The 15,891-nt window shown below is 53.6% G+C and overlaps 5 protein-coding genes across 5 annotated transcripts; 3 read left to right on the top strand and 2 right to left on the bottom strand.

Annotated features, from left to right (window-relative positions):
• Nucleotides 1-644: 644 nt before the first annotated feature.
• On the bottom strand, nt 645-3,082 carry EI97DRAFT_435744 (5-aminolevulinate synthase-like protein). Its single transcript, XM_033798938.1, has 2 exons — nt 2,367-3,082; nt 645-2,312 (listed from the first exon to the last, which is right to left on the bottom strand). Exons 1-2 carry the CDS (start codon nt 2,704-2,706, stop codon nt 787-789), a joined length of 1,866 nt encoding a protein of 621 aa, XP_033651363.1. The 5' UTR covers nt 2,707-3,082; the 3' UTR covers nt 645-786.
• Nucleotides 3,083-4,710: 1,628 nt separating this feature from the next.
• Nucleotides 4,711-6,539, bottom strand: EI97DRAFT_423630 (DUF1766-domain-containing protein; the record flags this gene model as incomplete). Its single annotated transcript, XM_033797118.1, has 3 exons — nt 5,721-6,539; nt 5,019-5,534; nt 4,711-4,976 (listed from the first exon to the last, which is right to left on the bottom strand). Exons 1-3 carry the CDS (start codon nt 6,313-6,315, stop codon nt 4,711-4,713), a joined length of 1,377 nt encoding a protein of 458 aa, XP_033651362.1. The 5' UTR covers nt 6,316-6,539.
• A 241-nt stretch (nt 6,540-6,780) lies between these two features.
• EI97DRAFT_444628 (uncharacterized protein) lies at nt 6,781-8,478 on the top strand (the record flags this gene model as incomplete). The annotated part of the gene is made up of 4 exons (XM_033799912.1): nt 6,781-6,922; nt 6,982-7,560; nt 7,803-8,033; nt 8,111-8,478. The coding sequence occupies 4 exons, from the start codon at nt 6,781-6,783 to the stop codon at nt 8,476-8,478; spliced, it is 1,320 nt and encodes a 439-aa protein (XP_033651361.1).
• On the top strand, nt 8,295-10,014 carry EI97DRAFT_145622 (uncharacterized protein). The gene is made up of 2 exons (XM_033793226.1): nt 8,295-8,433; nt 8,492-10,014. The coding sequence occupies exon 2, from the start codon at nt 8,703-8,705 to the stop codon at nt 9,867-9,869; it is 1,167 nt and encodes a 388-aa protein (XP_033651360.1). The 5' UTR covers nt 8,295-8,433; nt 8,492-8,702; the 3' UTR covers nt 9,870-10,014.
• A 577-nt stretch (nt 10,015-10,591) lies between these two features.
• EI97DRAFT_403540 (uncharacterized protein) lies at nt 10,592-15,804 on the top strand. Its single transcript, XM_033796508.1, has 3 exons — nt 10,592-11,125; nt 11,209-15,330; nt 15,386-15,804. The coding sequence occupies exons 1-2, from the start codon at nt 11,036-11,038 to the stop codon at nt 15,328-15,330; spliced, it is 4,212 nt and encodes a 1,403-aa protein (XP_033651359.1). The 5' UTR covers nt 10,592-11,035; the 3' UTR covers nt 15,386-15,804.
• Nucleotides 15,805-15,891: the final 87 nt, after the last annotated feature.

Below are 15,891 nucleotides of genomic sequence, written 5' to 3'. Positions count from 1 at the left end.
TGGGAGGTGGCCGACAAAAGGGACGACGCGGGGGAATTCAGTCGTCCAAATGGACCCTACCAAAGCAGTAGTGGTCTCCCGATATGGGATCGCGTTCGCAGAAGACGCCGGTTATGGGCGCCTTTGAGGGATTGCGTGTTGCGTAGCCGTTTGGAAGCTGTACTTTGATTGTTGAAAGCTTAGTTCGCGGCGGGACTTATGTAAGCAAGCTAGGGTAAGGGACGCCAAGACTTCATTGTGGTTGTTGGGTGAAAGGATGAGTGAAGGATAAGAGTGGAAACTATCAATTGTAAATGCTCTGGCAATGTGTTACTAGCCTGAAGTTTTGCCACAAATACATTCAAATGGGGCTCGTATACGGAGTAGGCTACTGCCTGTTATGGGCCAAGCACCAGTCATGCTCGCGACCTCTTCGAGTGGACTTGGTGCCAGTGATGGCTCTAGAGTGTGAAACTCATCCTACTTATCAAACCACTCCATCTTCTGCAGGTGGGATGATTGGTGGTGCAGGACCTACATAGATCAAGTCTAAATCTTAAAGGCTTATAGACGCAAGTTTAGCGTTGGAGTGTCAATCAAGATTTCCGGAGCAATGTTCACTAGTCCCGGAAAAGCGCCTAAAGGCATGGATTTTTCGGAATTCGTTTGAAGCATAGAAGTTCTATTTGACTGCTAGTAACGCAACGCTTGGCAGCTCACTATGCTAAAACTACGAACACCTCACTTAGGCCTCAAGCAGTAGGGAGTGGACAGGCCAGACAAAAACAAAACGGCAGACTAGCTAGCTCAAGCAGCAGCGCTGACCGCCTTGGCAGTAGCCTCATGTTCCTTCTCGAGCACAAACTCGAGCAGGCCGCTAGCATCCAAACCGCTCTTCATGCCCTTGACCACGGCATCAACACCCAGCTGCTCATCCGTCCAGAGGGGCGTGACCTCCGCCGCCGCCGTCTCGCCAACGCCGATGAAGCCTCCCTCAGCAGCCCATTCACTGGTGCGCTTGATGCCCAGTTCCTCCCATACGCTGTCGAAAGCCTCCACTAGGTGATCGCGGTACTCGCGCGTGTGGCCAGGGGTGGGCGTGACGCGGAGACGCTCCTGGCCGACCGGTACGGTAGGGTAGTTGATGGCCTGGACATAGATGTCCCACTTGTCCAGCAACAAGTCGCTAGCCTTCTTAGCGACCTCGGCGTTGCCCACAAGGACGGGGACGATGTGGCTCGGATTCGGGATCACAGGGATATCCCTCGCATCCAGGGCAGCCTTCACAGCACGGGTATGAAGCTGCTGCAGGCGCCTATCACCCTGATAGTTTGCCTGATACTCAATCGCAGCCTTTGCACCAGCCATGGTGGCCGGAGGAAGGGAGGTCGTAAAAATGAACCCCGGAGCAAGGGATCGAATGGTGTCGACCAGCTTGGCTGAACCGGCAATATAGCCACCGACGCAGCCATATGCCTTTCCGAGAGTTCCGGTGATGATGTCAATGCGATCCATGATAGTGCCCTTGGGTCTACCAGCCAAGTGGGCCTCGTAGTCAAGGTGCTCGGCCACTCCAGCGCCGTGTGGTCCATACATACCAACGGCATGGACTTCATCGAGGAAGGTGATTGCGCCGTACTTCTCTGCCAGGTCACAAATCTCCTCAATTGGGCCAATCGAGCCGCACATGCTGTAGACACTCTCGAAAGCGATGATCTTGGGATACTCGCGAGGAATGGAAGCCAGCTTGGCCTCAAGGTCGGCCACATCGTTGTGCTTGAAGACCATCTTCTTCGCACCCGAATGGCGAATACCCTGAATCATGGAAGCGTGGTTCAAGCTGTCCGACAGAATAACGCAGTTGGGGAGTTTGCTACCAAGAGTGGCCAGAGTGGCATCATTGGCAACATAACACGAGGAGAAGACCAGAGCGGCCTCCTTGGCATGGAGTTTCGCGATGGTGCTCTCCAACTGCACAGCATGCTGGTTGTGGCCGGAAATGTTTCTGGTCCCTCCTGCACCAGCGCCATACATGTCCAAAGTTTCGTGCATCGTCTTCAAGACCTGGGGATTGCGGCCCATTCCCAAGTAATCGTTGGAGCACCAGACTGTGACCTTATCCTCCTTGGAAGCCATGTGAGCGCGGGGGAATTCCTTGGCCAGGCGGTTGATGTTGTTGAAGTAACGGTAGGATTTGTCCTTGTGTTTCTTCTCCAACTCCTGGGTATAGAATCCCTCATAGTCGAATTTCGCAGGTTTCGGGGTGGAATGAGTGCCAGCATGGTGGTGCTGAACGGGCGAGACCTTCTGGGACGCAATGGGGTAGGGGGGAACTATTTGAGGATGAGTCAGAGAAGTCTTCGCAAAGGCAAACCTGAGTAACGTACCTTGCTGGGATCTCAAGCTCTCCATTTCAACGGCCCGCGCTTCCTTGGCCGTAGAGGTGTGCAACTTTGCGCGACCGACACGACTATGATAGGCGCGGGCACCGCCGAAGACACCAGCGAGAGCGCTGTGTCCAGTGCGGGCACTCTGGACAGCGAGGGCCTTGCCCATGATGGGGCAGCGACGGGCAAGGACCTGCAGATTGGACATGCTGCCAGCGCCGGGCGAGACGGCATGGTTGCTGGCGGCGGCGGTGGTGGTGGAGAGGGAGCGCAAAGTGGCGGGAGAGGTCTTGTGGAGGAACGGGCACATAGACCGCGATTGGTGTAGGAGAGCCTCCATGATGGTCCAATTCGAATGCGATGGTAATGCGACGGCGCCGGAGGGAGTGCAATGGTGGGGTGATGAGGGGAGAAAAAAGAGCAGAGCGCACGGAGAGGGGTGGGATGAGTGTATTAAAAGACGAAGTGTGCTGAATTCACCCTTTGTGCCTTAGCAGGATCAATGCGGGCCGTCGGTCCTCTAATGGAAGCCATGTGATTGGCCCAATTTGCAGGATAGAGTAAGCGTGGCCAGAACCGCCAGGACCTCAATGTGAGACGGCTTTGCAACCTCGGCCGACACGTTTACAATGTATTAGATTCAGTGAACGTTCTGCCTTCTCTCTGTATAACGAGATTGATCGATTTGAGCGTTTGGGGTGTCCGTGACGTTGAACAACTCCTTAGGAAAAGAGAATGTCTTCCCCAACACCAGTAGAGTGATTGGCCGACTCGCCGAAGGCAGGATATACAAGGATTTCAAGTACTACCATGTATTTCCCATTGCGCTCATTGCACCGTCATCGGGTCTCCAGTCGGTTATGCTGACTACTGTATGATCAGCCACATTCACGCAGGGTGCACAAAGACAAGTGTCCGAACTTTGAGAGAAATGATGCATGATAAGCGAAGAGGTTAAGTGTGGGAAGGCTTTGGTTTGCAGTATACAAGAACAGGCTTGTTTCTTGAGAAACGGACCGTAGGAGACAGGTGTAGCAATGTCTCCAACCACCAACATCCCCTATGGGCTGTGATATGTGGCCTAAACTCCCTGCAGCTGCCTTGAGACTCGGATGCTTTCTGGCTCTCAGCTGGAGCTGAGCAGTGGCGCTTGACACACTATGATGAGTGAAACCCCGACAAACGGTCCGAAACCCAGTACGACCTCCCCTCCCGGATGGAAGACACGTCAAACTCTTGTATCGTTCCGCTCTCTGCAGCCTTCCCAAAAGGTCGCAAACTCTGCACCACGCCTCCATTGACTCTCTCGCGGAATGCAACGGAATAAGGAGGGGGTTCACTCAAGCGCGTGCTTGACGAACCCATTTCATGCAAGGTTGGCATCTCGATTTTCCTCCCGAGGTCTTCCATGTCGTCGTAATCCTTGTCTTCGGGAAATAACCAACGTACCAGAACCTACAATAGTGTCAAGATAATAGCCAATCCAGCAATGGGTCCGAGTACGATTAGAAAGATCTCGATTAGGTCGCGTGTAGGAGGGTGCTCAGTGAGGATAGCTTTCACTCGTTGGATCGTCTGCTGGGAAGGTAGACCGAGAATCTCCTGAGCAGGGACATGATCCACTGCCCGCTGGTTTGCGCTGTCATGATAAGGCTTGAAACTGATGTATCCACGATGAATGCCATATTTGCTCACTTCACCAAGGCGGTGCCATCCACAATCTTTAGAGGTATTCGAGACCCCATTTGCGATGAGTTGGAAACCGGCCGCTGAGATGAGATGCTGCAAATCTCGAGCGTAGTGATACCTGTCGGAACGTGAGATCACAATATGAATGGATACGCTTCCAATCGATACCATGTCGTCCCGATCGACAACACATTCTGGGGCTCCGAAGCCTCGTAAAAGTCAATGTACCTAATCCCACGTAGCTTGCAGCCTGGTGCGGCCCCGGTATCAGTGTCACTGACAGGCGCCGCTGAGATGAGGCTCAGGAGCAGAAGTAAGCTGGGGATAAAATATGGAAGCATAGCGTGACAATGGTACGTGGTGAGTTGGAACGAATAGACGTTGGGCGCTGTCCAACAAATGATCATAGGAAGTGTGCGGATGGGGAATGACATTGCTGAATATGAGATAATAGCTATCTGGTTCTTTCCTTCAGTAAGAGATCAAGTGAGTTCCTTGACGGCAAGAGCGTTGAATGTGGAACATGCTTCAGTCATTCATTTGGATGCGAAGCGTCATGGATCCGAGATCGGATATGAACGGATGTAGCTTGATATAGAGTTGGTATGCACATCCGACCGAATGCATGTACGCCTGCCTAAGTCATCTTGACGTCTTAAACCGCCTTTGCGATGCACGCCCTCTCAGCCCATCCCACCCATCGCTTGACAACCTCGTCAACTGCCTTCACGCCTTCCCTTGTTGCATCCACCTCGAACCATTCTCGATGCTCTGTCCCGCAAGTCTCACACTGCTTAAGGACCCTTTGCGCCGCTAGCTCGAGATGAATGAGCCGCTCCACACGGCGGACATGGGGCACTTTGCGCACACCAGAAGACGCACGACGCATCCCATCGGAGGGCCGTTGAGTTTGACCGGGAGCTACGTTTTGCGTCGACTGCCGGCGGGAGTGGGCAGGCGAACCTTGTGGGGTATGAAGGGATGAAGGCGACGGAGTAGAAGGGACGTATGGGTAGAATCGGACCAGAGAGAGACTGTAGCCGCACTGACGCGTCCACTCGTGCATTCGCCTGTGCACATTGTTTGCTCTGCCTATCTTGAGCAGGATCGTCGCGTTCCCATCCTCCATGCCTTCAGGCGCTGCTGATCTCCTTCGCCCCTGGGTTTTGCCAGCGGATTGTGGTCTCTTTACAGAGTATTGTCGCAATACGTCAGAAGTCCGTCGACCGTGTTCAGAGCGAGATGGTGGAGCTAAGAGGCTTGACGCTGTGGAAGACGGAGGCGGGCCTGCAGACTCAGGGGTAAGCCAAAATATGTAGATATACCCGTCGTCATCGTCCGTAAAGATTGGCTTTGCAAGTTCGGCAAGAAGCAAAGAGGCTGTCTGAGGCGGCAAAGTCTTTGGTATGTAAGATAGAAGAGTCGAGGTCTCCGATACCGTCCTTTGGGAGTGGGAGTGCCTTTCACCGGCACTGGGTCCTTTTGCCCCAACAGGCGTTCGGCCAGGGACACGGCTGACCGGACGCGCTCTTGAGTCTGGGTTTCCAGAGACCCTATGAGATGGAGCGGTGCCATTGGAGTATATGGGCTGGGCCGACGGTTTCTCCGTGTATTGGCTCATTGTTGGCCTCCCACCAACCCTTCTTTTGTGTCTTGCTGCCTCACCATACTCATTGTCTGCGGTGCCGCAACAGAGACTAGCCCAGAATCCAGGCTTCTTCCTCTGGCGCCGATGCTGGGGTTGCCTTCGTTTCATGACATCGCGCGGAACTTCCATTAGTGGTCCTTGAACGCGGTCCCAGGTCGGTGGTCTGTTCACCCTCCGGCGCCGAGCCTTTGTACCATCCTCATTCTTTCTCTGCTTTCTGTTCCCAGGAGTGGAGTGTGCATTATCTTGAACATCTAAGATCCCCAAGCGTGCCACGAGCGTATCAATGCTACTCCTATTTTGCAGCGGGTATATATGTGTATCTTGCTTGTTCGGTGTTGGGGAGGGCGCGTTTCCGGTTGTTAATAGTTCCGCTTGGTCCTTATGTTTATGACAGAAGAAAGCGGCTACCCCAATCTCTTCATCGTCGCTATCACTCGCAACCGAGGCCACAGCAAGAACCCCATTGTGTCTCGCCGCTTTCGCAGGATCAATTCTGAGGGGATTGCGGCATGGCCGGCCGAGTTTGGTGATTCCCTTGCAGGTCGTAGCAGGGTTCTTCGAGTCGGATCGTTCGAGTAGGGCTTCGGGGGTCAGTCCGGAAAATGCCATGTCCTCGAGCGAGACTCGAAAACAATGTTCTGGTTGTTGGTATGCGGGGAGAGGTGGTTGGAGGTGATACAAATGCTGTGTTTCGCACTGACGGGAGTGGCGGTCTGTCACCCAAATCCACAGTTGAATCTGGCGGTGATCAGAGTACACCGAGCCGTATCGAGCAGGGAGGCTATGCCGTCCATTTTGGCGCTTAGGCAGACGCTGTGGGAAGGTTGTAGGTGGGAAGCGTGAAATCGAGTGGCAGGTCTGGCAGGGGGAATTGGTTCCTCAGCCACTGCACCGCCACACACCCGTCCAGAATCAACTGCCAGGTCTGCAGTTCGATCAAACATCAGCCATTACTAGACTAAACCGCAATGCCGATGTTGTATACCTTCCTGGATGCATATATCCATCTTGACGGAGTAAACTCTCATCTATTCGCCTGGACTCGGATGTGATGCCAAAGTTCAGCTCTCCAGCATGGCGCTCATGACTGAGAAGCAACATCGGGAAACACCATTTTTGGTTTCGTCCTTGGTCTTCGTAGAAGGGCACACACAGGCAAGGGCTATATGGACTGGCCCTCATTTGTCCACGCCCCGCATCCTTGGATTCTATTCCAGTAAGTACTAGTGGTGCCGTTAGCCCTGTCGACGATGGAGTGTGGCATACTGTCTACAGCTTCAAGACTAAAATCTTGCACGGCGATTCCGGTCAATGGTCAGAAAAGACAAAAACCTTCCAACTCTCGCAAAAAAATCTTGATGTCACCGTGTTGCTACTATGAAGTCTACCTGGATCACCTGCAGATGGCATTTTCTCCTCCGGCTTGCCGGGGCTCCAAGCCTGGTAATAGGCGCACTGCTCGTTCTGACTCGGTACATCTCGTTCCGACATTCCAGTTTTCTGACCGGGGATATAGACCAAATGCTGCCTCATTATGGGCATGTACACACAAGCCTGGAACCCTCGTCCCGGCGAACCCCTTCACTGTATTCACCACTCTGCGCGCCCATCCATTCATCCTCCGGCGCCGGAATACGAAGGCTCCACGTGCGAAGGCAGGGCCTCAGACGGCTCGCTTCGAGTGGTCCCAATCTATTTGGAGGAGCCTGGGCAAGGGACAGAGTATGGGGAGGACCCGCTGCAGTGATCACCATCCAAAAAGTCCGAGAGAGATCCGACGTCAACACTCTTCCCTTCCAATCGTAAACCGATTCAAGACGTCAACACTTGGGTTTGGTTTGTCAGGAAAGGGATGTAAGTCAACCGAAGAAAACAGACTAAGTGCTCTGATGTACAGGCGTAGGTACCAGCCAAGCGGCGTGAATGGCCATTTCACCACCAACAAGTCTCGAAACAGACGACAAGCTTGCAAGAAAATCAGGCCTTGTAGAAGGATTGAGCATTGTTGATACCATCCCGTTATTGTTTCGACCATGCTGGAACCGACCATTATTCGAACAGGCTAAATCCGGTAGGTATGCTATGAACATTACCAGACGACAAGGCCCCACTGCACCCCGCAAACATGGGGAAGCGTCAAGAAGTCTTGATTGAACGTCGTGGGCCCGGTGTGGGACATATGCTCTCTGCCACTGAGAAAAGGCCAATGGCTGTTGCACATTGCGCGCCGTTTTCATCACTGCAGCTGGTGGTCCCGCAGAATGTTCGACGAAGCGCTCCCCACACTGCAGGCGGATACCCTTGTTCAAGATCCTGGAATCCTGACCGTAAGATCTACGGTATTAATCTGGCAGTGCGCGGCCCTCGTGTCCTGCCGAGTGCGACAGATTATATTTGCTTTCAGCGAACGGCCCAAAGGAAAAGACTGGCCTATGTTGTAGTTCGGTGAAAGTACAGCTATTCCTGATCATGCCAAATTTTCCACCAATTGTGGATGCCATCTTTATAAAGAGTATGCATCGCATAGCGCTGCCTCGTGGTATGGCGTCAGGGGTCATGACTACAGACTGCTGCTGGGTCGTCAACCACCACAGCTCCAACTCGCAGGTCACTCCAAAGCTGCTCGCCTCATCAGACAAGCACATGCTCAAAGCCCTAGTCTCACACAGGTACTGGACGGCGGCACAAGAGCAATTACACGGATTGACGCTCGTCGAATACGCCAGGGTAGGGTCCTGGAATCTCCAGCCAGTGGCAAGAATGAATGCCTGATACTCTTGCCAAGGTGTGTTTTCTTAATTGCTATATGATCCCACCGCGATGCTTTTCTACATCCAGGCTTCATCTAATATAGAGATTTTACCGTCGGATCGCGGGAACAACAAGGTTGCTTTCTAGGACAGTTTTCGATCCATATAAGGGTCAAAGGCCATCTTCTCCTCAGAGGCTGTGCGGACCTGAAGTATTCACTCTCGAGCAGCTTCCATTCATTCATAATGAAGTACTCCATCATCCTCCCCTTCCTCGCCACTACCGTCCTTGCGGCGCCGGCTCCCCTTCTGGACGAGCGCCAGGCAACTTGCTCCGTTCCCAGCAGCTTCCCAAGCACAGCCAACTCGAAGCTTCCCAACCCCTTCAAGTTCTTCAATGGACAGTCCGTAACGACCAAGGCCGACTGGGAGTGCCGCCAGAAGGAAGTGCAAGCTGCTTTCGAGGCCCAGGAATTGGGTACCTTCCCCACGACTGCCACTGTCACTGCTAGCGGTACCAGCACCCTCTCCATCACTGCCTCGGACAACGGCAAATCGATTCAATTCTCCGTCTCCATCAAGAAGCCCAGCGGCTCGGGCCCATTCCCCGCCATCATTGCTTACGGCGCTGCGAGCATCCCTGTTCCCAACGGTGTTGCTACCATCACCTTCAACAACGACCAGATCGCGGCTCAATCTGGTCAGCAGAGCCGTGGCCAGGGCAGGTTCTTCGATCTCTACGGATCCGGACACAGCGCCGGTGCCACCACTGCTTGGGCATGGGCTGTTGACCGCATCATCGACGCCCTCGAGAAGGTCGACACTGGCATCGACCCCAAGCGTGTTGGTGTCACTGGCTGCTCCAGGAACGGAAAGGGTGCCTTCGTTGCGGCAGCCCTCGTCAAGCGTATTGCTCTGGGCCTCCCTCAGGAATCCGGCTCTGGTGGCGCTGCCTGCTGGCGTATTTCCGACTCCGAGAAGGCTGCCGGCAAGAACATCCAGACGCCGGGCCAGATCATCGGCGAGAACGTGTGGTTCTCGAAGAACTTCAACAGCTTCGCCAACAAGGCCACTACCTTGGCCACTGACCACCATCAGCTTGCCGGCCTCGTTGCTCCTCGCGGCCTGCTCGTCATCGAGAACGAGATCGACTGGCTCGGCCCCGTCTCCACGACTGCTTGCATGAAGGCAGGCCGTCTGATCTACAAGGCCCTCGGCGTCCCAGACAACATGGGCTTCACTGGCAAGGGCAACCACAATCACTGTTCGTTCCCCAGCAACCAGCAGGCCGACCTCACTGCCTTCATCAATAAGTTCCTGCTCAACCAAAGCGCCAATACGGCCGACATCGAGAAGGGCCCTACTGCCGATGTTAACAAGTACATTGACTGGACCGCCCCGACGCTCTCGTAGACGAAGAGGGACGGGTTTGGAGGGGTGGAAGGTGTACGCGGGGACTTTTAGCTTCTCTGTATCTATCTCAATTGCTCAATTGGAGGGGTGGGGGGAAACGATGCAAAATGATCATATGTCATATACTTTCCTAAACATCGTATAGACGTATGCGAATATTGTGTGACGTTTGGCCGCATATGGTACGATTATATTCGAGATGATCCGCTCCCCTTCCTCTAGTGACGATTATACCCAGCGATATGTCCCATCGAATGGCGTAGTTCCTTATTTTGTGTGCTCTAGATCATATGACGAGTTGCCGACACCTCCATTCAACAGTCTTGTGTCGAATGATAAGTAGACAGGTCTCTTTTGATAATGGAAAAGTGAAGCGTAATCCTCTCAGAACTGGAGTTGCAATTGCAATCGTACGCCAGATCCAGATATCTCATAGAATCCGGGTGAGGAATATGGAGATTGTTCACGCTCCTGGATTCTGGGTCTCCTATCGATATCTCTTATAGTACACGTAGTAGTCTCGATGAAAATCCCCCACAGTTTTCTGCCGATGCCGAGAGTGGTGGTGGAGGTGAGGGAAGTGTTTTAGGTTGAGGTTGACCGCATGCCATTGGCCAGATGTGCTGACTCACTAGCGGCTGCCCATGCCGCATCGGGACAGGCGGCTTGGCGGAGTTCAACGCTTGAGGAGACAACTCTTGCGTCGCGCACTCCATCCACACCCCCCCATCGCCGGAGCTCGCAACAAGTCCCCCGCTGCATCTTTTTTCCGCGCCCAACGCGCCCAAGCACAACGCGTCGAGCCCACCACTTCACTTTGCGCCGCGCTTTTGCGCATTCACCGGCCTTCCGCCCCGGGTTCGGTTCCCCCCAGCCGTAAATCGCCTGCCTGCGCGCCATCGCGACCACCACCCGCGCAAGCCCCAGCCGAGCTCCATCAACCGCTTTCACTCGGCCGTTCTCTTGCGCCCCCGATCTGTCTACCATGCCATAGCGGACTACCCTGACTGCGGAACGCCATCTGACTGCCCGCGACCCCTTATTTTCCTGTCCCAATACCCCCCCGGTGGCAACATTCGATCCTCTGCGTGGACAGTGGATAGACGCCTTATCCTTCCAACCCGCATTATTTGCAAGCCATAACAGGACATTACCCTCCATTGACCATGGCGTCCGTACAGCCATCCCCGGTTGCCGGTATGCCCGGTCAGCTCTCCGCCAACCTGACCAGGGAATATGTGCAACAGACCTTTGCTGTAAGTCCCCTCATTCTACCCGCAAGGGAGTAGCCTCGGCGCATTCCCATATGCTTGGAGGGTAAATACTAACACACTGTTAGCGGTTCAACCAAATGCGCCAGAACGGTGTTCCCGAGACCGACCCCGAGTATATCAAAGCTCGTAACATCCTTGAAGCGGTCCAGAAGCGTAACGCCGTTCAAAAGCAGAGGATGCAACAGCAACAGCAACAGCTGCTGCAACAACAACAACAACGTCAACAGGGCCTATTGGATCAGCAGTCTTTGCAGAAAAACGGCGCGCCCAATGGGATGTCGTCCGCTGGAGTGAGCGGAGCGCCGCGGGATGGCACAACTACAGCGAGCGCACCTGTTGCGAATGGTCCAGCACCAGGGCTTCAGACTGCTACAGCAAACGCCCAAACTCCTGCAGGGGAAGGACAAACCCCTACATCAGCCTCTAATGCCGGCCCGGCGCCTTTCACTCCGGAACAGGTGGCCCTCTTGCGCCGACAGATTCAAGCGTTTAAGCATCTCTCCAAAGGCGTTCCTCTATCGCAAGGTATACTACAGGGACTGGGACTTGGCGGCGCCCAAGCAAAGAAGCCGCAGACCACCGCTGAAGCTATATCGGCCGCGAATCAAATCATCAATAATGCTGCCCGCGCCTCTAGCACTCCTGGAGCCGTCGCTGGTGGTCCCGTGAAAAGTGCTGGAATCATCCCACGACAACCCGAGACGTTTGAAGATCCGTGGGGCAACTTCAACCTGAAGCCCAATCTGACCTACATTGATCACACATACCGTGTGAACCGTCCTTACCTGGCCTCAGTCATGCCTCTTGGCGTCAATATCCGTGAAGCAAATGAGGTGCGGGAGACCATCAAATTCAACAGGATGTCAGCGCGTAAGGCGGAATTGGAGCAAATAAGCGCCAACATCGGCTCCTGGGACACCAGCAAGTCGGACACGCCAGAAGACAATGGAAAGGCTAAGCTGGCCTTGCTCATTGAGCAAAAGGCGCTCAACCTCGTGGAGAAGCAGCGTAAACTGCGGAAACTCATAAGCAGGGAGATGATACATTCGGATAACCTCGCCATGACAGCAAACCGCTCATTGTACCGAAGATTGAAGAAGCAATCACTCCGCGAAGCACGCATAACTGAGAAGCTCGAGAAGCAGCAGCGAGATGCTCGCGAAACGAAGGAAAAGAAGAAGCATCACGATTTCATCGAAGCCATTCGCAAGCACCGCGGAGAGCTACACGAAGCAGGCGCTGCCCAGAGACAGAGGCTGCAGAAGTTGGGACGCCTCATGATCACCACCCACCAGAACATCGAGAAGGAAGAGCAGAAGCGAGTCGAGCGAACCGCAAAGCAGCGTCTCCAGGCTCTGAAGGCCAACGACGAGGAGACGTACCTGAAGCTTTTGGGCCAAGCCAAGGATACTCGTATCTCTCATCTGCTCAAACAGACCGATGGTTTCTTGAAACAGCTGTCGGCTTCGGTCAAGCAGCAACAGCGCAACCACGCCGATCGCTATCGTCTTGGAAATATGCCGGAAGAGGAGTCGAGCGAGGAATCCAGCGACGACGAATCCGGAGACGAAAGCGCGCCCGGCAAGAAGCGAACCGACTACTACGAGATTGCTCACCGTATCAAGGAGGAGATTACCGCTCAGTCCTCCAATCTGGTTGGTGGCACACTCAAGGAGTATCAGCTTAAAGGTCTCCAGTGGATGATCTCGTTATACAACAACAACTTGAATGGTATCTTGGCCGATGAAATGGGTCTCGGCAAAACCATTCAAACAATCAGTCTGATCACATATCTTATCGAGAAGAAGCAACAGCCAGGACCCTACCTCGTCATCGTTCCGCTGAGTACGTTGACGAATTGGAACAACGAGTTCGAGAAGTGGGCTCCTAGCGTCCAGAAGATCGTGTACAAGGGTCCTCCGAACCAGAGGAAGCAATACCAGCAGCAGATCCGATATCAACAGTTCCAAGTGCTCCTGACCACCTACGAGTTTATCATCAAAGATCGCCCAATCCTGAGCAAGATCAAGTGGGTGCACATGATAGTGGACGAAGGCCATCGTATGAAGAACGCGAATTCCAAACTCAGCAGCACAATCACGCAGTATTACACCACGCGGTACCGTCTTATTCTCACGGGTACCCCTCTGCAAAACAACCTGACGGAGCTTTGGGCGATGCTCAACTTCGTCCTGCCCACTATCTTCAAGTCCGCTAAGTCATTCGACGAGTGGTTCAACACACCGTTCGCAAATACTGGTGGCCAGGACAAGATGGAGCTCACTGAAGAAGAACAGTTGCTGGTCATTCGTCGCCTGCACAAGGTTCTTAGACCCTTCTTGCTGAGACGCCTGAAGAAAGATGTAGAGAAGGACTTGCCGGACAAGACAGAACGAGTCATCAAATGTACCTTTTCCTCGCTCCAGGCGAAGCTGTACAAGCAGCTTGTTACTCACAACAAGTTGATGGTCAGCGACGGCAAGGGCGGCAAGACCGGCATGCGTGGACTGAGCAATATGCTTATGCAATTGCGGAAGATCTGCAACCATCCTTTCGTCTTCGAGGAGGTAGAAGACCAGATCAACCCAGGACGAGGCACGAACGATCTGCTTTGGCGCACGGCTGGCAAATTCGAACTGCTGGACAGGATATTACCCAAGTTCAAGGCCACCGGCCATCGTGTCCTGATCTTCTTCCAGATGACCCAAATCATGAACATCTTCGAGGATTTCTTGAGACTGAAAGGCTTGGCATACCTGCGCCTTGACGGTTCCACAAAGGCTGATGATCGCTCCGACCTTCTCAAACTGTTCAACGCTCCCGACTCGCCTTACTTCTGTTTCCTCCTTTCCACCCGTGCCGGTGGTCTTGGGCTCAACCTGCAGACTGCCGACACTGTCATCATCTACGACTCCGATTGGAATCCCTTCCAGGATCTGCAAGCCCAGGATCGTGCGCATCGTATTGGTCAGAAGAATGAAGTTCGCATTCTCCGTCTTATCACGTCCAATTCCGTCGAAGAGAAGATTCTCGAGCGTGCTAACTTCAAGCTCGACATGGACGGCAAAGTTATTCAGGCAGGTAAATTCGACAACAAGTCGACAAACGAGGAACGAGACGCCATGTTGCGTATTATGTTGGAGTCTGCCGAAGCTGCCGACAACCTGGAGCAGGAGGAGATGGACGACGACGATCTCAACATGATCATGATGCGCTCTGAGGAGGAACTCGCCGTCTTCCAGAAGATAGATCAGGATCGCCTGGCGAATGACCCTTATGGCCCTGGCAAGAAGTTCCCCCGTCTCCTTGGCGAAAGCGAACTGCCGGAGATCTACATGAACGACGACAACCCTGTCGTGGAAGAGATCGAAGAGGCAAACTTCGGCCGTGGCGCCAGAGAAAGAACTCGCGTGAAGTACGACGACGGGCTTACAGAAGAGCAATGGCTCGAAGCTGTAGACAACGATGATGATACGATTGAAGCCGCCATTGCCAGGAAAGAAGCCAAGATTGCGAGACGCAACAAGAATAAGGCTGCTCGGTTAGGTCTCGATGAGTCTCCTGCGCCTTCGCGCGACAGCTCCGAAGAGCCCATGCCGAAGAAACGGGGCCGCAAGCCCAAGGCCGAAAAGCGAAAAGCGGACGAGGCGTCCCTGGACGGTGAGCCCGCGCCTCGCAAACGTGGTCGCCCTACGCCGGCCAAGGTTCCTGAGACCTTGTCCCCCGAGGATCGAGCACTCCTTCAGAAGATAGTCAATTCAGTCTACGAGACGTTAAACGATCTGGAAGAGGAGTCCAACGACCCCGACATCCGACCTCGCGGCATCATCGATCCCTTCATCGAGCTGCCGGATAAATACGACTGGCCCGACTACTACCACATCATCAAGAACCCCATCTGCATGAACCAGATCAAGCGCAAGATCAACCGGAAGGAGTACCAGAGTCTCAAGGAGTTCAGACGGGATATCGCGACCCTGTGCAATAATTGCAGGACGTACAATGAGGATACGAGCATCCTTTACCAGGATGCCAATCTTATTGAGAAGACTTGCGTGGAGGAGTTGAGGAAGGAGACCAAGGACCATCCGAGTATGCAGGGGTGGGATGATGAGGAGGGGAGTACGAATGGGGTTGCGGCGGGAGGCGTGTCGGGTGCGGGGACGCCTGCGTTGGGGGGTGTATGAGTGAGTAATTTAGTTTTTGGGTGTTTGGAGTTTTTTGTGCTGACGTAGCGAAAAGATGAGCACGTAATGGATACCAACTCTGTGATAACAGTTTGTGACCCCGACAAAGTCTGGCTGCACGTTGCACTTTTTTGCCACGATACGATATTGAAGAAGATATGATTTTGCGAGATGGAAAAGCAAGGGTTGAAGGGTTGTCAACCTGAAGGACTGCTAGGTCCATAGGATTGCGTCAATGGGGTGGATTGGGTTTCTCGTAGTAGACTTGCGTTTTCTGGCGTGGCATGGCTTGCGGATAACCATGATATTAGTGGAATTTGCCTTCTGCTTTTTTCTGAATTGTCCTTGGTATGACTTGTGGCTTTGAGGGCTTTGCCGGGGGCGTGTCAGGGACGGGAATGGGAGAGGGGGGAACATGGTGTCTTAGTCTATCAACTTTCTGACGGATGGATTCTGTATTGAGTTGTGCGTGTGAATGTTATGATATGCTTGCTCGAGGGGTGTGTGAGGTGTGTGATGTGGTGAGTGAGATTTCAGTCTAGTCCATTTCAGTCTCCACTA

The sequence above is a fragment of the Westerdykella ornata genome (assembly GCF_010094085.1).
Source record: "Westerdykella ornata strain CBS 379.55 unplaced genomic scaffold EI97scaffold_24, whole genome shotgun sequence".
Taxonomy (NCBI): domain Eukaryota; kingdom Fungi; phylum Ascomycota; class Dothideomycetes; order Pleosporales; family Sporormiaceae; genus Westerdykella; species Westerdykella ornata.
The sequence above is the reverse complement of the archived record's forward strand: the minus strand, read 5'-3'. Positions and strand labels throughout refer to the sequence as shown.